Source organism: Chinchilla lanigera, unplaced genomic scaffold, assembly GCF_000276665.1.
Source record: "Chinchilla lanigera isolate Chin_1 unplaced genomic scaffold, ChiLan1.0 scaffold00080, whole genome shotgun sequence".
NCBI classification, from domain to species: Eukaryota; Metazoa; Chordata; class Mammalia; order Rodentia; family Chinchillidae; genus Chinchilla; species Chinchilla lanigera.
Genome location: NW_004955481.1, coordinates 2,487,326 through 2,509,650, shown reverse-complemented (window position 1 = coordinate 2,509,650; position 22,325 = coordinate 2,487,326). Strand labels below are relative to the sequence as shown.

General features: G+C 48.0%; 2 protein-coding genes and 1 pseudogene across 2 annotated transcripts in view; 2 read left to right on the top strand and 1 right to left on the bottom strand.

Moving 5' to 3' along the window:
• Abr (active BCR-related) overlaps positions 1 to 6,342 on the top strand; it is a gene marked incomplete in the record, with an annotated part of 207,359 nt that extends 201,017 nt beyond the window's left edge. The window contains 3 exon segments of the mRNA XM_005402643.2: positions 561 to 666; positions 3,098 to 3,245; positions 3,793 to 6,342. Coding sequence (XP_005402700.1) covers positions 561 to 666; positions 3,098 to 3,245; positions 3,793 to 3,882 — 344 coding nt within the window.
• Positions 6,343 to 8,118: 1,776 nt separating this feature from the next.
• Timm22 (translocase of inner mitochondrial membrane 22 homolog (yeast)) lies at positions 8,119 to 14,708 on the bottom strand. The gene is made up of 4 exons (XM_005402649.2): positions 14,243 to 14,708; positions 11,946 to 12,142; positions 11,130 to 11,202; positions 8,119 to 8,714 (listed from the first exon to the last, which is right to left on the bottom strand). The coding sequence occupies exons 1-4, from the start codon at positions 14,478 to 14,480 to the stop codon at positions 8,638 to 8,640; spliced, it is 585 nt and encodes a 194-aa protein (XP_005402706.1). The 5' UTR covers positions 14,481 to 14,708; the 3' UTR covers positions 8,119 to 8,637.
• On the top strand, positions 14,479 to 19,163 carry LOC102007430 (annotated as a pseudogene).
• The last annotated feature ends 3,162 nt before the right edge of the window (positions 19,164 to 22,325 follow it).

Sequence of the window (22,325 nt, the reverse complement as noted above, 5' to 3'; positions counted from 1 at the left end):
AGCGGGCCAGCAGAAGCTGGCTCCCCGGAACCGAGGAAGAGGCTGGCTTGAGTCAGAGGGGAGTGGGGCTGGCTGGTGCTGAGCTTTCCAGAACTGCTCACCTCTCGCCTCTGCCAGGGGCACAAGCCAGCAGGGCCAAAGCCAGGCCTGGCAATCCCTCTTGCCTTTTCTTTTGCTGGGGCAGGGAGGGCTTCAGCCCACAGCGGGAGGGACCCCGGAGAAAGCCGCTTACTCCCACGCACCAGCACCTGAGGCAGTTGCGAGAGAAAATGCCCCGTGCCTGGCAGCATGTGCCATCATCGGGGGTGGCCCTGGGGGCCAAAATCCAGTCAGGGAGGGGAAAGAAGATAACAAGGACAAGGCGCTGGTTGTGGTGGGCCCTCCTGGAGGAACCAGCTGCTAACAGGCCACCCGGATACCAGGCCTTCCCTGGCAGGATCTGCTCCCCGAGCCCCTGGCAGCCTGGGCTCTCTCTTTCATGCTCACGACGCTGGTGGCTCCAGCGAGGGCTTCTGCACCCTGGGAGCCAAGCCCCAGCCCGGCCTCTTCCCTCCCCACAGCCCTGTCAGACCCTGCTGCCAAGGAAAACTGCATGATGCACCTGCTCCGCTCCCTGCCCGACCCCAACCTCATCACCTTCCTCTTCCTGCTGGAACACTTGAAAAGGTAAGGGGAGGGCCGGGAGCTGATACAGTCCCAGCCCTCCCTGGGACCCTGCTTCCTCAGCACCTCCTCATGGCTGCTGGCTTCTGCTGGGCCACTCGCAACGGTGTGACAGTTTGCCTTTCAACATGGAACAGGGTCTCATTAAGCTGCCCGGGCTGGGTCTGAACTTGTGATCCTCCCGCCTCGCCGTCCCAGAGGACTAGGATTATAGGCCCGTGCCACCATGCCCAGTTTGCTTTTCAATTTCTTATATTCACATTCTTCTGTTTTGGGAAATATGTGGATCCTGATCCCAGCCTCAAGTAGTGGCCATGAAATCTCCAGAATGGCAGGGTGGGCTAGAGCAAGGGCCATAGATAAACTTTATGGTTATTGGGCTCCAACCTGTCCGTAGTTCACTTGATCAATTTTATAATGATTTAAGTGAAATAGAATGGGCAGAATCAGGTTATGTGTAGAGGTACGTACTGGGTTACAACATAAAATACATTTGTTTTTGTGGGTCAGTCAGGAGCTCAGCCAGTACCTCTTAAATAGGGAAACAAAGTCCCCAAACCCAGCAGGGATTTGGGTTATGGATCTATCCTTAGAGCCACATCTTCCAGCTCCTAAACAAAGACCCTGCTTGTCCTCCCCTAACTCCTTCCACAGTCAAGAACCAAGAGCTGCTCAAAGTGTCACTTGCCCATGGTTTAGAACTAAAAGGTGTCTTCTTCACTCACTTTTGAGCCCAAGACTAATTCCAGACATGAATGGGGCTGGTGTCCCTTAAACCCACTTGCCACCCAGGAGCAGAGAGCCCCGAGAGGGCTGCTGTGTGCTCCAGCACCCTCGAGTTTAGCTCCACCCTTGAGTCCGGGCTCCTGCTAGTTTAGCCAGGCCAGGCTTGGGAAGACCAATGGAGACCTGGATGTGTCTGGGGCTGGTGTCTTGTTTTTCCCATTATGAGACATTTTCCTTCTGGTTTGGCCAGGACCAGAGCCCCAACCAATTCCCAAATAGTTTGGCGAGCGTCGTGGGGAGGAGGCAGAGGAGGAGTGGGAAAGGAAAATTCATTAGGTTTTCCACCCTGGGAACTAGGCACAGTCTGTCCCCACATCTGGGCCCCGGACTGGAGCCGTGTGCATGTGTGTGTCTGTGTGTATTGCAGGGGGGCTGGCCCGCAGCGCAGCTGCCTGTTGGCATCGCAGTGTTTGCCTGTTTCCAAAACAGTCAGCAGGCGCATCCATGGCTCTTGCCCACAGGGCGGGACTGATGGTGTGGTGGGGAGCGGGGTGAGAGGCACTGCCCAGGGTGGGTGTGTCTTAGCCCCAAAAACGTTTCCTGGGGAGGCCCTAGCTTCTGCATGTGATTGGTGATACCGAGCCTGCCTGGATACCAGCCACAGATGGCAACTGCTGTTATCACCCGAGGCACATAAGAGAGATCTGGCCTGTTATGCAAGGAGCAGGGAAAATCCAAAGGGAAGCAGCTCTGGGGTCCCACGAGCAGGCCCTTCTGGAGCAGCAGGGAGGGCAGCCCTGGGCTCCGCCTAGGGTTGAAACTGTTCCTGCCACAGCTCAACAGGCAGAACTGCAGATCCAGGGAGCAGCTGCTGCCAGGCTCCAGGCCCTCTTGCCCTGTCCACTCTTGACTCTCCTCCAGCCACTCCCCGCAGCTGGACAGCTGGATCATGAGTGTCATAGTTACTTTCTCGTTGCTGGGACAAACTGTCCAACACCCACAAATTAAAGGAGGAAAGGTTTATTTTAGCTGTTTGTAGAGGTTTCAGTCCATCGTTGGCTGGCTCCAGGGCAGAGTGGGTTGGCAGATGAGCATGGCACAGGAGAAACATTTCATGGCTTGGCAGACAGGAAGAAGCAAGTACCCAAGGCAGGAGTGCTTCCTACTAGGCTTCACCTGCCAGCAGCACACCCAGGCATAAAGGGTTCAGAATCTGAGTTCCTGGGCAGACTGCCAGCTTCACACCCCAGCTCTACACAGCACTTGCTGTGTGACGGTAGGCAAATCACTTGACTTCCCTGCACTTTGGTTTCTTCATCTCTCCAGTGGGGATGACTAATAGTACTCATAGTACTTACCTCAGAGGACCTTAACAAGTGTGTGTTACTACCGGGAAAGTTCTCCAAACAGTAACGGTTTGATCTCTAAGGCAAGCAAGTTCGAACTGATGGTTGTCCTTCTGAACTGGCAGTTTACCATTCCTTCAGCAGGCAGCCTGCAAGCTGGGAATCTGTTACAGGAATATCCTGGGATATAGCTGGGGCCTTGGGCCCTTGGCTCAGCCTCCTTCTCACCAGCAGGACTCTACCCTTGGGAGAGGGAGGCCAGGTGACCACCCTCCGGGAGTTCCTGCAGCTAAGACCAAGGGTCCCAGAGCTCTGAATGGCTGCTGAGGAATGACTTTTGTTCTCACTACCTTCCCTTTCAGGGTTGCTGAGAAGGAACCCATCAACAAAATGTCACTTCACAACCTGGCCACTGTGTTTGGCCCCACGTTACTGAGACCCTCGGAAGTGGAGAGCAAAGCACATCTCACGTCAGCTGCAGACATCTGGTCCCACGATGTCATGGCACAGGTACTGCAAGCACTGCCCAGGCCTGTGGCTGGCAGAAGAGTACAGAGAACTCAGAGTCCCCACACCTCTGCCCTCCTGAGCAGCTGAGCTCTGTAGGATGCCACCAGGAGGGCAGGGCTACGGACCATCCTGCCCCTCCCGGGTGGAAGAGAAATGTGAGGGCCCAGAGAATGACTGTCCCAGGTGCTAACTGCTTTCCTGGGAGGGCCTTATTCTCAGAAAGCAAGCCCCAGGGTGTAGGAAACGTCTGGGGACCTTATCCTCATGCATGAAAGCTCTGGGGTTGCTTCCAGGGACAAAACAGGACCGCCAAGCCAAAACCAACCTCAGCCCCTTTATGACTGGGGTACAGGGAGTGGCCTAGCGCCTCCACGCTGTCCTGTAGCGCCCTCTAGTGCTGCAGTGGGCTAACACCTGGGCTTCCCAGAAAGGTATGGCCAGAGCCCACCTGGGGAGCCTACAGGGGTCACACAAAGTCTCAGCAGGTCAGATGAAGAGAACCAGGAGGACAAGGATCTCAACCTCAGTCTATCCTGTCTTCCCACAGGTCCAGGTCCTCCTCTACTACCTGCAGCACCCCCCCATCTCCTTCGCAGAACTGAAGCGGAACACACTGTATTTCTCCACCGACGTGTAGCCCTAGGCCTGGGGCGGCTGTGGGGGGTGGTCAGAGCCAGCCCCTCCAGCCAGGCCCAAAACAGACTTGAAAGACTGCAACAGAAATTCCCCAGCCCAGCACTCCAGACTCCAAGGGAAGCCAACTTCCAAAAACTGGAATCTGTGCATCTTTTGTGCCACCTTGTACAAAGCCAGCTGACCAGCCCCCAGCCTCGCCACCACACCCTGGCTCCTGCCCTCTGTTCCTCTAGTTGTGTCTGATGCTCCGTGCTATTCGGGAATTGTTTTATGTATGTTTGTCATGCAGAAAAGGTAGTGACCAACCTGGTGTGGGCACACAGACGGCCTGCTTTGTTCTTTCATTTCCCCCAAAGCTTTCTTTCTTCCTGAGTCCAGTCCAAGGGCTTTTATTTGGCGCTATGTAACTGCTGCCGACTTTTCCCCCCTTGGCCCAGATTGCAGCCTCCCCTCAGTGTCCTCCACCCTTTCCTGCCTCCCAGCCTGCCACATGCATGTGCAGCCGCGGCTTTCGCTCCATCACCTAGGAAGTTCTGCAGAGGCCCAGGTGGCAGCGGCGGTGGTGGCCTCGCCCCGCCCTGTCCCTGTGGAAGCACACCTGCTTTGCCTTGCTGCTTGTGCAAACGTTGGACCAGGAGACAGACTCACACTAATCCTCAGCTTAGCACAGAGCTGGAGAGCTGATTTCTGGAATTTTCCACTTGAGAATCTCCATTTCTGGGGTTTGTCTGTTCTGTCTCCTGCCTACCAGTGAGGCATTTTTGACTGTTTCTTCTACTGCTGAGTTTTCAGTTCCTTTCCCCCGGGTGTTCTGTTTCCTTTGAGTGTGAAGACCCACAAGTGACCTGCTATCAAGAGAGCCAGAGGGTCAGAAAGGCATCTGGGGAAGGGGGCGGTCAGCCGTAGCACGCGGCGGGGCGGCCTGAGTCATGGGGGAGCAGCTCTCAGCAGGAGTTGCAGGGGCTTTCCTCGTGCAGCCGGGCTTCCTGGAGGGTGACTACTGTGGCTAAAGTAGGTGTCAGAAGCAAGCAGGCTCTGCCCTGGAGGCTGCCTGGCACCTCACATACCTCGTGGTACTTTGCCTTAGATTTTTCACTCTCTCCACAGCCAAGCACTGCCGCGGGGCAGCCCCCACTGCCACGTGTGCTCCAGGGCCCGGGAAAGGAAGGCATAGTCTACCAACTGACGTGGCGCTGCCCCCGACCCACGCGCCGCCTCATGGGTGAACTCAAAAGTGCCCAAGTTGAGGGAAGATGAGGAATCGCAGGCACCCACCGGCCTCTTTTGGGGCTGGCTTTTGCTGGGCCTTTATTGTTGACACTGCTGCAGGCAGGGGATCAGCGGGTGCCAATCCCAGCCCTGAGACCCACTGTTCAGTACTGGAAAGGAGCAAGATTGATTCCCAAAGCACCATTTCCCTTCTGAGCAGCAGTTGTCCGACCATGGCTATGAGCTTGAGAGGACAGACATACCCAGGGACGAGAGCCATAGCACAGTGCCCTGGCTCTTCTGTGTGACAGAGTGTGTCAATTCCAGGGCCTCAGGACGGGGAGAACAGCTCCCACTGCTTGTGCTCAGGGCGTAAGTCTAAAGAAGGACTTGCTGGCCCTAAAGCTGTGATGTTTGCTTGGCAAGAGGCCTTCTGATCCTTTTTATACCTGTTGCCTTCAGCAGAAATGGTATACTCTATATGCTGGAGCAAAGTAATGCTTGAGATAAAGAAATGCTCACCACCCAGCTCCCCGGTAGCAGCTGAGGACGGAGCCCCATTTCCTGGTGAAGAATGCCGTGGAGTGTTAAGATCCCAGCGTCTGACCATTCCTAAAGTCTCTGCTTGACACCCAGGTGTTGATGATGGCACAGAAGGTTCTTTCTTCCAAAGGATTGAGTAGCAAATTAGAGGCCCAACTACAATGAAATATAGCTCCAAATGGGTGCCTCCTGCCTCCCCAAATGAGGAGTGTTTGCTTCTGAGCATTAGGTAGCTATTGCAGCCCCGCGCTTGCTTATGCAATATAAGAGGAAGGCTGGAAGGGCTGAGAGATGCAGAAGGCTCATATTTATAAATTCCACCCCAAGTGGGAGGGTTGGGTGCCAGACCTGGACTAAGCTGCACCAAGGAAATACCTGGTGGGTTCTCCTGAAAGACAGGGACTGTACAGCTCAGATCCCCCATCACTGTGCCCAGCAGGGCAGCCTGTGCCAAGCAGATGCCAGGAGACAGGCTACAGGAACCCCAGGCATGCCTGTCCTTGCTAGGCAATGGCTGAGGGCTGCCAGTTTTTGCCGATAGAGGTAGGATGGGACCCTTCATTAATATTTGACTTTAATAAGTTGGTAAGGATATATTTTTTTTGTCTCTGTTCTGTTTCAACTTATGTAGATTATTATAAATTGGTGTAAACCATGTGAGAGGAAAATGTTAATAAAAAAAATGCAAAGCCCCAACATTTGCACAAAACTCAGGCCTGTGGTGTGGGTGTTTGTAATCTCAGCAGTCCAGGAAAGACCACCAATGTAAATATTTAATTCTCCCAGCTGTATCCACATGTGTTTCCAAGAACTTACCTAGCTAACTGTTCCGAGTGTTCCCTTTGGCCTTTGGGACTCTGGGCCAAAGTGAGCCCAAGCCCTCTCCCTGCTCTTTCCAGAGGTCTCCAAGTCAGCTGCCAGCCAGGCTACTGGTCTCACCACCTGCATTTGCTGCTACAGTTTTCTTCAAGTATCTCACCACAGACCTAGCCATCGACGTTCCTTGGAGAGTTGGCAAGAAGCTGTCCATTGATTTTCTGTCACCTTTTCTCTACATTTTCCTTGGAAGTGGCATGTCTCTGGGTAGCCGTCTGCTCTGCCTGCTTGTCAGGGAAGAAAGCTGCATCCCCCAGAGGACCCACCTTCCTTTTGGGATTGCCAGTGGGGTTAACATGGGCTGCCACCAGCCTAAGCCAGTGGACACTATTTATTCTGGCAATCAGGAACAGATGTCTCTGAAAATTGCTGTTTGGTTTATGAGCTCATACTGGCTCCCTGGTCATCTAAAACAGGAAGCTATTCATCTCTCCCGATTGAATAGTCAGAATGGACAAGAGATCGCTTATTGAACTGATGGCTACTGACTGGCTTCTAGGCTCATCTTTTGCCAAGCAATTGTTCAGGCACTGTTTCTTGTACTCCAGCCCATGTACAAGCCTAGCTAGAGAGGAATGTCTCACTACCCTTCCTTTAAAGTCGTCTCAGGTGTGAAGTATTTAGAGACAGCACAGGAGACATTCCTACATTTGTTCTCTGTGCTCTGCGGAGTGCTCTGACTGGCCTGGCAATGCTGAACATTCATGCTTATGAGCATGGGACAGGAATCATGTAGAATTTACCATAGAAGGATATGGGTCCCGTGTGCTAGCTCACTCTCATGCCAGGGAAACAGCAGGCGCTGCCAGAAGGTGTTACCAGCCTGATTTGACATCACTCACACACAAATATATACACACAGTTCTAAATTGTGGTTAAGGATGGGTGAGTCAGAAGACAAAAAAGATGAGAAAAAAGCAAAAAAGTGGAAATTACTGTACACTAGAAAACAGTACCGCTGACTGAAGGGAGCCGGGATAACGTGGCCACCCCCAAGCCTACTGTCTGATGCCCACAAAGAAGGAAGTCCCAAGGTGTCAGCACCAGAGTAAAAGCTGCACAGCACAGTAGCAGAGCCCAACAATAAAAGATACTGTTTGTTTTGTTTTTTGCCTATGACACACAATGGAGCTCAGCTGTTATTTTCAGTACAAGACCACAGGTCAAGTCAAAAACACAAAATTTTTAAAACACTACACGTGGAGAACAAGGGTGGTGGTAAACAGCCCTTCCACAATGTCTGATCTTAGCCAGCAGCTTCTGGATGACCACAGTAGGACCCTTCACTCGTGTCCGAGTGAGCCTGGGCAGGAAACCAGTGTGTGGTCCAGCAAACTGCAAGCTTATGAGCAAGCGCTGCAGGTTCCTTAGAAGAGCCCGGTGGGGATTTCAGTGTATCCTAGAAAGCAGCCAGGATGGGCTTCTGGCGAGCAAGGCCTGGCTGACGTAATGATTTGGTGATGATGACAATGTTCTACAAACCCTGAGAATCTAGCATTTCTAGCCTTCTCAGGAAGTTCTCATTCTTTCTCACTGGACTGTGTCGTGCTGTGAGCCACCAGGCACCACTTTTGGGAAATATAGAGTTTGGAAATAAATACAAACCAACTTTTTAAACTGTAATATAAATATATTTTAATAAGGATGACTACTAAAAAAAAAAGACATAATCGATTGGATGGCATAAGTTTACTCTGCCCTGCCCTGGTAGGCACAGTAGACGTTCGCATGAAGTTCCAAGGCAAAGGAGCTTCCCGGGCTGGTGTAAACACGCTGCCACCTTCCTGCCCACGGCAGCAAACAACCCAGAAGGCTGGAGGCAGTCAGGACTCAGCGTCTGTGGAACTTAATTCCTAACAGTCAGTAGCTAGTCTCCTGATCTGCTCTACGGAGACAGTCTGGCACAGAACATCCCTGAAGGCTTGGAGGAAGCCCACAGCAGTAGAACATGGCTGCTCTAAAGGCTGGAAGCAGAAAGCAGCAGCCAGGCAATTCCCTCAAACACCAGCTCCGTGAGGGAAAACAAATGTCTTCTGCCCCTCAAGCAAGTGCCAAGTGGTAAAGAAACTATCCTTGAAGAAGAGCTCTGATCCTGGGCTGGCATCCCCTCCTCCACAGGCAATCTCTTTCACCGGAGGTAATAATCGATTGCAGCAGAGAAAGCAGCAAAACCTCCACAACCAATGGCCCCAGCCTTTAAGCCAGCTGTAATGCAAAGAGAAGTAACATTACCTTACCTAACATTACCTGACAGATAGTGGGGTCAGGCTGCATTTACAAAAGGTTTGTACAGTGGACCCTTGACTTATGAATGCAGTTAGTTCACGAGGAATGGTTGTAACTCAAATTGATTGTAAGTCAAGACTTCTTCTCATAAATCATGGAAATACCCATAATACATTCCAAACCACCCAAAGCACCCCTTAACTAACCATTTCGCAATAAAAAAGATTGTATAATGTGCATAATTTACCAGAAACACCAGTAATTTTCCTAGTGTAGTCACCAAAAAGTTATAAAATGTGTCCAGTTTACCAGAAACAACAATTTCATACTGTACTCACCATTCAAGTTGACATCTTTGGGTTATTTGGAAGAAGAATCCCCTTCCACAAGAACATCAAGAATCTGGCCCCAGACTGACACTTAGATATGCTTACATACACTTTCCCGGCATCGCAAGTCTTTGTTTACAACTGCACAAGTGGCCGGCATTCGGCTTGTAACTCAAGACCTTGGTGGTAAATTAAACTGTTAAAATTCCTGTCTTAACCCAAGTTGTTCATATGTTCACATGTGAAGCCAGTCCTAACTTGAGAGTGCACTGTACACCCACAGATACAATAAAACCAGCTTAAGCATTCTTGGTCATTCAACCAGTGATGGCTTTGTGACACTTCAGTGACACAATTTATATATCTAAGCCAGTATGCTTTATCTAACTGCTCAATTCACTTAACTTTTCTCATTCCAAAGAATTACTACTCCCAGTCTTATGGAAATGGCTCCTCACAGGCAGGAAACTGGCGAAGAGCACCAGCCCCTGGAATCAAATAAAAGCATATGGCCTTTTACCCCGATCTGTTTATGGAATAAATTCCTGGCAAGGTGATCAAAGCAGTCCTGGACGGAGCTGAGTTTCTCACAGAGACCCTGAAAAAAATGAGCACTGAGAAGACCAAAAGAAAAGCCACTCTATAAATCACACATAGCCATCTGAGGAGCAAAATTGGGCTTTAATGACACTAAATCATCCTGACTCTGAGAAGATAAGAGGCTTTTTGCCCTGGGTAAGTCAGGGTGCTACTGGATGGAAAGAGACCCAGGAATGTCTATTCTGCTTGTAGAAAAGGCAACTCCCTGAAGTCTATTCTTGACTATACCAACAGGGAGATGGGATGGGGATCAGATAACCTAGCATTTCTAAGATGTTTGTACCTAGCTTCTTAGCTTTTTCTTTTTTCAGTTGTACTGGGGATTGAACCCAGGGCCCAACACATGCTAGGCAAACACTACCATCAACCCATACCCCCAGCCCTTTCTTTTCTCCTCTTTTTTTTTTTTTTAATTTTGAGACAGGGTCTCACTAGGTTGGCCAAGTTGTGCTTGAATTCTGATCCTCCTGTCTCAGCCTCCTAAGTAGCTGGAATTACAGAATGTACCACTGTGCTCAGCTTCTATACTTAGCTCTCAATGGGTTGATTCTAAGAATCTCCCACTGCACAAAGATATTAACATCATAATTTATATATAAAATTAAAACTGCTAACTAGAGCTGGTGATGTAGCTTAGTGGTAGAGTGCATGCTTGGCATTCACAAGGCACTGGGTTCAATCCCCAGCACCAGAAAACAAAGCAAAACAAAACACCTGACAACTGTGTAAAATTAAGAAAAAATTCCTGTAATCCCAACACTCTGGGAAGTTGATGCAAAGTGATCACAAGTTCAAGCCCAGCCTGGGAAACTTAGACCCTATTTCAAAACAAAAAATGGGTTGGGAATGTAGCTCCATGCAAAGGCCCCAGGTTCAATCTCACTACCAAGGAAGACAGAAAGGAAGATAAAAGAAAAAAACCCTAAATATGTGAAATGCATGGAGCAGCAAGTTTAGCACATCCTGTGTGTAGACAAACCGGCCACTCCAGGTTGAGTGGAGCCAGCTATGCCTCTGTACTATCCTGTATACCAACACATTCCAACTTACTCATGGTGAAAGTTGTGCTATACACTCAGTATGGGGGTAGTTCTTTTTTCTAAGATAAATCTAGGTCAGTGGTTCCTAGGTGGGGTTGATTCGCCCCGCCCACCAGGGGCTTTTGACGACTGAAGGGGTGCTATTAGCGTTTGGCTAGACATCAATTCAAACCCAACAATGCACGGGAATGACTCCCCGACCCCAGTAAAGATTTATCTGATCCAGAATGGCAACAGCACCAAAGATGAGAACCACGATGCAGATACAAGCAAGTTTCCAAAACAGTTCACACAAAAGTGATCAGGATTTATTTGTTAGGAGAAAAGAATATCAAATGTCCTTGGAACACTCATATGTTTGGAAATCTCAACATCAGCACATTGGCCAAGACCACAAAAGAAAATCATTCGAGCTGTTTACTAACCTCTGAAACCAATGGCTCCTCCAGTGATGCAGCCACTAATGACGCTGTTCTTCCAATCTGACTTTCCCCGGTACTGTGGGTGGGGAAATGTAGCTTAGAGTCACAGCAAGCCAGACCAGACAACAAAGGAAAAAAACACAGGGCTTCCAATTGGCTAATTCAGACTCTCCCAAAGGAAACCCAATCTTCAAAAGTATCCTAGTTTCCAGAATTTGAATATGTGCACAGATGCTTCCTGCAGGTGGCACCAGAGTGCAGAAACCAAGTACTTCTACAGTACAGTATTCGAGAAGTAATCAAAATTTCATCCCAAATTCTCCAATAAATCTTACTTTTAAAATTATTAACTGAAAGCTGGGCATAGTGGTACATGTCTGTAGTCCCAGCTCCTCGGGAGGCTAAGGCAGGAGGATCATTTGAGCCCAGGAGTTCAAGACCAGTTTAGGCAACAATATAGCAAAATCCCACCTCAAAAATAAATGCATACATACAAAAATAAAAATAGAATTGTTAACTGGACTAGGGGATGTACCTCAATGGAACAGCAGTTGGCTAGCCTCTGTGAAGTTCTGGGTTCAAATTGCAGCACCAAAAAAAAATTTAACTCCTCACCAATAAAAGCCAAAAAAAAAAAAAAAAAAAATCCCATATCATAAACACACAAAATGTCTACAGCACAAACTGTTTTATGGAAGTACCCTCTGGACTGTGTCTTGATGTTTCTGATCTGCATTCTAGTAACAACATTAAGGGCATTATCTTTAAAAGTGAGATGGTGGCAGACAAGGATTTCTTAGAAAGCAGAGAGACACTTACAGATTCTACCAAGCACTCAGTACAGGAAAACATGGCACCCACAATGGCAAAATTTTTGGCATAGGACATTCCTCTCTGCCCCATGTCTTTAAGGACTTCTTTTGCAGTCGGCGTACGGTAAGGATCCTTAGGGTCAAAGCCTACGTTGGTATCAATACCGGCAGTGAACACCCCAAATGCACCTCCCAAAACAAATCCTAAAAGCAAACAGAGATGAACATTTCTTCAGCATGTTTTCTGGATTACTGTGTTGGGATCGTACCTGAAGTCAATCTTTTGGGTGGCCCCAAGTGTGGAGGTCACCCCTCTCGCCACTCTAATGCTCTTATTTGCCTCATTACAAAATTTGGGCCCGGCTTGGTGGCGCACTCCTGTAATTGCAGCACTTGGGAGGCTGAAGCAGGAGGATCGCTGAGAGTCAAAGGCTAGCACCAACTACATAGTGAGACCCTGTCTCAAAAAAGGAGGCGTCTATCTTCTCTGCCTCTTCTAGGATTTTTCCTTCCGTTCATAACATTCCTCATGATTCAGCCTGCAACCTATGTTCTCTCTACACTTTATATGGAAACCAACCCCCTCAAATTCAGTTACCAACTTTGTAAATCACTCCCTTGGTCATGGTGTCATTCATAAGTCCCTTGCTTACTCATGTGTGAGGTACTGGGATAGTTTATAGTCACCGCCTCATTTATTCTTCACAGTAATCCTATAATCTCAGTACTCTGGGAGGCTGAGGCAAAAGCATTGCAAGTTTAAATCCAACTGGGCTACTTATGAGACCATCTTTTTTTTTCAAAGGTGAGGAATGTAGGGCTGGGGCTATAGCTCAGTGGCATAAGCGCCTGCCTGGCAAGTGCAAGGTCATGAGTTTGATTCCCAGTACCGCAAAAAAAAAAAAGGGGGGGGGCACGGTGAGGAATGTAGCTCAGTACAAACACCCTGGGTTCAATCCCCAGTACTGCAAAAACAACCAACAAACAAAAAACACGGCTACCAAATGGCAAATCCCACACCGCTGTCCACATACAACCTTCCCGAGGTGCTGAATGGTGACATCCATATGGCAGCTTACAAAATGATCGACTTTGTCCATCTGCTCACTTACTCATTCAGCAAGCTGTTACTAAGCAACTGTCACATCCCAGGCTGTGGGAATATTGATGAAACAGACAAGAGCCCCTCCTTCTCCTGCTGGAAACGGGAGAAAATGCAGGTCTTCTCATACCTCAAGGGCAAGGATAATTCCATGAAATCGTGGACACCGCTCATCCCTGACTTTCCTGCTTATGGCGCCTTCTTTCCCCTCACTCTAGTATGTTACTTTTTAACATTTGCACTTTCCTTACAGTCTTTTTTCTTTTCTGTCTTTTTGAGAAAGGGTCTCGCTATGCAGTTCAGGCTGGCCTTGAACTCACTTTATTTTTGTTTTGTCTTTTTGAGACAGGGTCTCCCTACGTAGTTCAGGCTGGCCTTGAGCTCACTTTGTAGCCCACGCTGGCCTGGAACTTTCAGTGATCCTCCTGCCTCAGCCTCCCGAGTGCTGCAATTACAGGTGTGCGCCACCACGCCCGGCTTGAGCTTACTTTATCGCCCAGGCTGGTCTCGAACTCACAACAATCCTCCTGCCTCAGCCTCCCGAGTGCTGGGGTTACAGGGGTGCACCACCACGCCTCGCTGTTACAGTCATTTCTTAAACGTCTTTCATTCTCAATGAAATTGGAACTCATGTACACATGCGGTCCACTTCTTGAAGGTATGCCGTAAGCTCTTAAATCCTCAAAAGGTTACGTTGTCATTTCAGGCAAAGCCACCTCCGCTTGCACGCTACAGTCTAGTCACATTGGTCCCCCCAAGCCTCAAAGCAGTTCCTGCCCCACAGGCCTTTGCATCTGCAGTCCCCAGGTCTGCAGCACTCCCGCAAGGCTCGTATTCAGCGCTCCTCTCCCATACAGCGAACTGCCGTGCTCGGGAGAACGAGGGTCTCGTAGGTTCCCGGCCGGCCCGAGTTCCCACCTCCGGGCACCCAGCTGTGAGTAACAGCTTGCTGAATGAGTAAGTGGCTCAACAAATCAATGAACCAAATCCACCACCTTACGTACTGGCAGACCGCAGCACTGATTCTCTGATCCAATGCTAACCTCGGGGACAGGAGAGGCGTCGCCGACCTCACTGCGCGGGCGCAGCCAAGGTCGAAGCCTACAGATCCCTCGCCTCCCGGGCGCGCGGTCTTCCCGGCAGAGGACCCCAAGGCTCTCCAAGTGCTCAGCCTCCCCAAGGACCCCAAAGCCTCGCCTCACCTCCCACGCAGGCAAGCGCCGCCTTGAAGGCGCAGCTCTCCATCGCCCTCTCAATCATCTTCTGTTCCTCACTCTTGGCCGGACTCGGTATCCCGCCCAAGCTCCCAGGCTCCAGGAGCCGGGGCTGGCGCTTATCGCCCACCAGGTATTGCAGAAGAAGGCTGTACTGCAGGTGGGCTTCTGTGGAACTCGCCGCCTCGGGCGCGGAGCCACTGGTACTGGGGGAAGCCGCCGCCATGACTGCCCAAGAAGCCCTGGCGCCGTTCTGCCCGCAGCAGATTCCACAAGCTTCCCGTCGTGGGCTCTGAGAGGCAGCTACCGTGTTGCAACGGCAGATTCGCCACAACGAGGAAGTTGTGGAAGCACAAGTCGGTTTATGCTCCCCGGTGAAAGAGTTATCATGTTTCCGAGCCTCTTTTGAAGGCTGAATTAGGCTTATGAAGCATTCTCAAGTTCCCCACAAACAAACAAGATTCAGATTCACCCGAAACCGCGCTCATTTTGAGGCTGCAGCGCGGTGCTTGCCGGGATTTATAGTTCCAACTCGAACATCCAACTACATTTCCCAGGAAACCGTGCGCGAGCTCTCGCTGGGCGGGCTCGGCAGAAACACTTCGGTGCTGTTGAGAGGCGGGCGAGAAGTGTAGCGAGTCCGCTAGGCTGAAGTTAGCTAGGGAACCGGCAAGGGGTGGACGTGGTTTACCCTTTCTTTTGCCCCCCAATCATTGGCGAGCTCCCACTTTTTTCTCCTTTTTTTTTGAGGCGGGGATCTCACTATGTTGTCAAGGCTGGTATCGAGCTCGTGAATTCTCCCGTCTGAGCCCACCGGCGTGGACCACCACACCGGCTTAATTGGAACGTGCTTGTCTTTTTGAGGCAGGGTCTCGCTATGCAGTTTAGGCTGGCCTTGAGCTTGCTTTGTAGCCCAGGCTGGCCTCGAACTCGCAACGATCCTCCTGCCTCAGCCTCCCAAGTGCTGGTTATTACAGGTGTGCGCCACCACGCCGGGCTGGAATGTGCTGGAAGGTGGTGAGACATGGAAATGGTGGTATCTTTGTAAGATAAACGTGGAAGCGTGATATAAATGTATAACACAAATATTTTGTTCAGTAATTAAGCCTTTGAGGAGAAAGATGGGCCCAACAAATGAGTGAGGCTAGCCAAACGTCAGAAATAGCAAGAACTGTGACTAGGAAGCGGAGGCAGCTGGGGTCCCACGGAGAGAAGGCAGTCTGTGCGGGAACTCACTTTAGCCAGTTGTTGCCAGTGGGACTATGATGTGGACCATTATTACCATAAAAAGCCTAATTTATGTTAGGTTGAACGCATTCAAGTGTTTACCACCTTGCAAATTCAATACCTAAAGATAAAACTGTGAGATAGTACGAATGTGAACTCAGAAAAAAAAATGCTATAGTTCTTATGGTATTAAAATAGATCTCCCACCATGGTACTGATTCAGACTGGCATTTATTTTATTTTATTTTATTTTGCAGCTCTGAGCTTGGAACCCGGGGCCTTCTGCATGCTAGGCAAGCATTCTATAACTGAGCTACATCCTTAGCCTCAGACTAGCAATTTATTTGGGTATCTCAGGTAAGAGGAAAATGCACTGCTAACTGCAGAAGACCAAAGGAAGCAGCAGGTGTAGGGTCTCCAGCCATAGAGTCTTGGAGGTTTATGGGCAGAAGCTGATGAATGTTAGCCACCAGGTTTGGGACACGCTTTCCTATATACAACTCCAAGGCACTGTGGTTACTCCTCCCGTCTCCACTGTGAAGTTCATGTATAAATTGCTGGGCCTGGTGGCACATGCCTATAATCCCAGCACTCTGGGAGACTGAGGCAAGATGATTACAAGTCTGAGCCCAGCCTGGACAACTTGGTGACCTAGAAAGACCCTGTCTTAAAATAAAAAATGAAAGGCCTGGGAAGGTAGCTCATGGTGAAGGCCTGGGGTTCGATTCTCAGTACTGAAAAAAAAAGTCATTAATGAGCATAACCTATTCATAGTCATGGAGAGCCGCTTGGCCTAGTGGGGGCTTGGACTTGCAGGCTCATTGCAGCCCTGGGCCCCCATTGTTCTGCATTGGTGTTGCACGGCCTTTAATGAGCTTCAGAAGCACCTGCAGAGATGGCCTCTGAATGTTGGGCATGGATTTCTAATTAAGACAAGGAGTGGGCATGGAAAAGGTGCATCTCCTAGCTGATGCTACTGCTTAGGGACCACATTTTGGGGGCTACCGATCCATATCATTGTCCACAATGATTCTTACTGGAAGTAGAGTCACTGTACTCAGAGCCCCGCTGAAATGGGAAGGTAACTGACTCTAGAATACATCTCCAGGCCAGGAGCCCTTGGAAGCGTGGCAGAAATCCAGAGAAGACAGAAGTGGCACACTGCCGGTTTCATCTGTACCCGGAAAGCAGATTTGGCTTGCTGGCAGGGCTGTCCTCTATGGGTTTGGGCCGATGTGTTGTGGAAAAAAATCACTGACCCCTCGACCCCTCCGACAGTATTTGCTTTTGTCTGAAGTGACAGCTCAACTTGCTAAGTCCAGCAGTAACACCCAGGAGCACAGGTGGCCACCTCCTGCCCTGTGAGGAGGCCTCAGACTGCAAATAATAGCCTGCCCCACGGAGGGGCAGTTAGACAGCAACAAACTCAGGCCTCCAGGTCAGACCCCCAGGCACAGAGGGGAGCAGAACTGAGAGGCAGGCTGGGGGGCGCCCCCTCTGGCTTCTGTTGTGCACCCACAGGCAGAAGCCGTTGTGGGGCTACCGGGTTCAAATGGTCCTGAATTAGAGCTTAACTTTACCCCTCAAATCTGTTCTTCTGTTTCCCATCTGGGTGAATGGTAGCTCCAAACACTCAAAAGCGTTCTCCGACTCCTTGTGTCTGCATCATCCATGAAGCTTCTAAGCAACTTTCAACCTGACCCTTTCCTTTTTACATTTTATTGCCATTGCAGTTGTGTAAACCCCTCATTATTTCTCAATTAGTACTTTTCTGTATGGGGAATTAAACCCAGGGCCTTTGTACTGAGCTACTTCCCCAGCCCCTTTTTTATTTTATTATTTTTATTTTTGAGACAAAGTCTCATTAAGCTCTAAACTGCCCAGGCTGTCCTCAAACTTGTGATTCTCCTGCCTCAGCCTCCTGAGTGCTGGGATTACAGGCGTGCACCGTTCCCCCAAGCTCTAGATTCTAGATTGTTCTTGCCTCCCTTCTTGGGCTTCTCCAAACCATCCACAGAGCCATCTTTCAGCACAGAAACGTGTTCGCTTAATTCTGTAATTGTGGCGGAGGAGGAGGAAAGATGGTAGAGACTACAGTTTAACTGAGGAGCAGAAGGTGATCAAGGCCAAGTATCCTCCAGTCATTCCAAAGTATGAATATTTGGATCATACAGCAGATGTCCAGCTACCTGCGTGGGGAGAGACTCTGGAGGAAGCACTGAGCGTGCAGCGGCCATGACATATAGGGGACTGTGGCACCCCTCCAAATCACAGGAGAAACCCAGTGAGATGATTTATGGCCTCTTCTGTTTCACTTTTTGGATGAGTGTCTTTGTAAGTTCATTGCTGGTGAGTTCTTCATACTCTAAGCAGTGAATGTGTTTAGTAAATTAAACAATAGTAGCAGTCCAAGAAACTTTATACTACCTTAAATTGGATGGGGAGAAGAGTTTTCACTTTCTAAGCATGCTCGGGGAACAGAAGTCAAAGCACTAACATATTCGGCACTGCAGGTTTATAATGAAGAGAAGCCAGAGGTTTTTGTGATCGTTGACATTGAACACACACACAAGTGGAAAATCAGCCGAGTGTGGTGGCGCGTGCCCATAATCTCAGCTACTCTGGAGCTGAGGAAAGAGGATTGAAAGCTCAAGGCCAGCCTATGCAACTCAGCAAAACTCTCATCTCAAAAAGAAAAAAATAATAAGAGGGCTCCAATAGTAAAGCAGCCCAAGGTTCCATCCACAGTACTGGGGAAGAAAAAAGGCAATAGAAAATCAGGGAATAAACAGCCTTGGTCTGTGTTCTCTACATATTCAAGCTTTAAAGAATTCTTCAATTCTTAAGGGGCAATTATGGTCCCTCTTTTAATTCCCTGCTTTGGCAGAAGGTGCCTCAAGCCCTTCCAAAGGGAGGCACGCCTTCTGGTCTGGTCCCAGGAGGGATCGCTTGTGTGAGTAGCAGTTGGGATAGCATCAAGTTTGGGGGAAAAAAAAAGAAGAAGAAGGAGAATTTGAAAAAAAAAAAATTTCTACACTTAAGGAAGAAAAAAAACCCCTCACTTCCCCTGCTCTGAATTCTCTGTGCCAGGATGAAATCTAAACTCCATGTGTTGCTTTTACAACTTGTGCCCAGGAAGACACAAGCTACAGCCCAAGCTTAATTCATACTGGAACATTTCCATTCCCAGTTGTCTGCTTTTGATATTCTCACTTGGATCTGGAAGTGATGAGTCGGAATCATTCTGTACCTCATATTCTTTAGTATTTGAGAGCTGAATTTGGACTTCGGGCTGTGTATCATTTCTTTACAAATAGCATTCTTTGACGTGGGCCCTTCATCAAGTTGGAAGTGTTAGACGATTTTGCTCCTACTAGGTCTCAGTTCTTTTTGACTCTGACCTGTAATAACCATGGGGAAGCAACAGTTGCCTGTGCTCTTTTCAGTCAAAGTCCTTAGATTCTAGCTTGTTTCTGGTGGGTAGCCTATTATTAGGGGTCAGTTTTCCCCCCACACCATAATTGTTTGGAAGTTTTATTTATTCACCCATACCCACAGTCCAGATTTGCTTACTATCTCTTGTGCTATTGCTTTGGATTTATTCACCAAAAGCCATTGAAAATGCGGCAAACAGTTGACCATCTGGTGCATTGTTGTTAGGACCCACTTCAGGTTTGGATAATGGGTCATATACTTTGGCTAGATCTACAGTAGAGATGTAATCTCAGATTTGTTCTGAAAACTAGCAAAGGCAAATGGAAATATCCATAACATTTTTTTCTAGCACCTCGCACTTACCACAAAAAAGTTAAAAAAAGAGGAAACACCAAGAGTTAGAGACAAGGGCTAGGGGTATGGCTCAGTGGTAAAGAGTTTACCTAGTTCCCGTGAAGTTCTGGAAGTTCTGGATTCCATCCCCATCCCTACAAAGACAAATGAACTAGAGACCGGACCCTACAGGCGCGGTGGTGCACACCTGTAATTGCAGCTACCTAGGAGACTGAGCATGAGGATTGTGAGTGCAGGGCCAATCTGGGCAATTAGCAAGACTGTGCCTCAAATTTTTAAAAAAGAGAGGTGGGGAAGGGATAAATGATGAGAAAAAAAAAGAATTGGGATATATTATGTATAAGTGCCAACTTCCCACAAGGAGTATAAACATCATTATACTAGCCACATGTACCAATAAGCTAAAAAGATAAAAAAAATTTTAAAGAGAGCGCTGGGGTTATACTCAGCAGTAAAGTGCTTACCGAGCTTGCACGAGGTCCTGGGTTCAGTTCCCAGTATCACACACATCCATCCACCCATACATCCAAACACTCACACACCCATACACAAAGGCCAGACCCACCTGCTTTTGCTGGGGGATAAAATGACCGATAACAAGAAAAATAGTTTGCTGTAAAGCCCTGAGTTCAATCCTTGATGCTAAGCTCTCCAGTGATAACCATGGCTCTCCAAGTTGGTGACAGAAAGAGAAGCACCACACTTCTGCCACAACCAAGGACAATGGCCTGCCTTCCCTTCCTTCGCCTCCGCCCTCATCCAACCCCACTTTCATATTCTGCTTCAGTCACCTCTCTGTCCAGCAGTTTCCCTTATCAGTGAATCTACCATGAAAGACCATTTCTTAAAGAGGAAAGCTGCAATATAATATTAATCTACAAGTAAAATCTTTCACAAGGAACTCCGATTAAATGAGCTAATTTTTTTGTTTGAAGCAATTTTTATTCTAATGTTGTCGAAATGATTGTATTGTCAATGGTTTCTTTAAGTGGACTTGGAAAACTTGTTCCAAGTATCAAAAGATTCATTTTATACTAACAGCTTGGGCTATAATGAAATTGTTTGTTTGTTTGTTGACACGTGGTCTCATGATGTAGCCCAGGCTGGCCATGAACTTGCTGCAGTCCTTCTGCCTCAGCCTCCCAAGTGCTGGGATTACAGGCATGTGCCACCACCTGGGTAGAATTTCATTGTTTTCTGTGTAAGTCTTTGTGTGTGTGTCTTTTATTCTGAGCTCTCTTGTTGTACTTTGAATATTCTCCTATCTCTTGAATAAGTTCTTACTCAAAAATTCAAAAACTATTTTCTTCTTGGATGAAAATCTATCTTCCAAATTTTCTCACATCTATTCCTGATCTTTCAGTTCCCTTCCTCTAGCAACCTATTAATACTTCTAAAATGTCTTTCCAGATATATTTCATGCATATATAAGCATTATAATTGTGTGTGGATGTTTTTCTCCACTTAAAAAATTGTGAGAAATCATTCAGTTGTAGCTCAGTGGCACAGCACTTATTTAGTGCTCCTAACATCAAAAAAAAAAAATTTACAAGAGCTAAAGAAAAGACAGTAGAAAATAGGGAGATCAGGCCAGGGATATAGCTCAGTGGCACAAGCGCCTGCTTGGCAAGCATAAGGTCCTGAGTTTGATTCCTGGTAACAAAAAAAAAAAAAAAAAGAAAATAGGAAGATAGATTTTTGGCAAATGGGGAGGGGACTATGGGATGGGGAAGGGGAAGAGAAAATAATTTTTAAAAAATTACAAGTGGTGGCTAAGTCTATCTTGCATATTCTGTACATTTCTCTTGTGTTATATTTTAGGGATAATCCATATCGTGTATGTGGTGTTTAATTGTATGTATCAACTTAACTGGGTTATGGGGTATGCAGGTATTTAGAAGCAACATATTCTTCATTTGGATTTATAATTCATATTTATCAAGTGACTTGAGAAACCACTAATTTTTTGTTTTGTTTTATTGTGTGTTTTTTTTTCCTTGCTGCAGGTTTATTTTTTAAAAATTTTATTAGGTTAAGGAAGTTTCCATCTTGTGCAAGGTTGTTCATATTTTTATTGTGTTTGTTTTGGTGCTTCAGTTTGAACCCAGGTCTGCTACCATGCTAAGCACATGCTGTACCATTGAGCTACACACCTAGGCCTAAGTGGCTGGTTGTGAGTGGGACCCAGAACAAGAGAAAGCCCTGCATCAGTTTCAGGCTGCTATGTAAGCTGCTCTGCCACTTGGGCCATGTGACCTAGGATATCAGTAGCCTCATGGGAAATTCCCTATGACCGACTGGCAGACAGGAAAAGACTCGAGTTCTGGTTTACAGATGGCTCTGTATGAGATACAAGGACTCCCAAAAGGGACTGACTGCTCTACTATACCCCCTCTTCTGGACATTCCTGAAGGACAGTGGTGGTGGGAAATTCTCTCAGTGGCAGAAGTTTGATAAGTGCACCTGTTTGGGTCATTTGCTTCGAAGGAGATCTGGCCAGATGTCTGACTGCATATGGCTATAGCCAATGGTTTCACTGGATGCCCACGGCCTTGGAATGAACTTCATAAAAAATTGATGACAGGGAAATCTGGGGAGGAATTTATGGGTGGCTCTCTCTGTGTGAAAAAATAAAGATATTTACACCTATGAGTTCTCGCCAAAGAGTGACCTCGGCAGAGGAAGATTTAATTGAGGGAATAGCATGACCATTCTGTGAATGCCAGTCAGCCCCTTCATTCAGCTGTCACCAGCTGAATGTCTCCAAAGATGAAATAAGGATCCTAACCCACCCTTTCCTGTAGAATAAGTTTGTAGGTTTGCTGTCACTGGGAAAAATACTTTTTAGAACTAACCAGTAGAGGCACAGGAAGAGTTTTATTGGGCAGAAATTAAAGGGTATACATTCAAACAAATATTAAAGGGTATACATTCAAACAAATAGAGTGTGGACCCTCAAGAGAGAGGTGCTATGTTCTGGAATAGGGAACATTTATGGCTCGCTCTTACTCTCCCTTTCTCTCTCTCTCTCTCTCTCTCTCTCTCTCTCTCTCTC

Excerpts from the sequence above, each read along its gene's own strand:
- Timm22 (XM_005402649.2), bottom strand. The coding sequence starts at position 14,480 with ATGGCGGCGGCTTCCCCCAGTACCAGTGGCTCCGCGCCCGAGGCGGCG. Across the intron at positions 12,143-14,242 it reads GGCGCTTGCCTGCGTGGGAG|GATTTGTTTTGGGAGGTGCA; the intron begins GTGAGGCGAGGC and ends GTTTGCTTTTAG. Across the intron at positions 11,203-11,945 it reads CTGAGTGCTTGGTAGAATCT|TACCGGGGAAAGTCAGATTG; the intron begins GTAAGTGTCTCT and ends CCCCACCCACAG.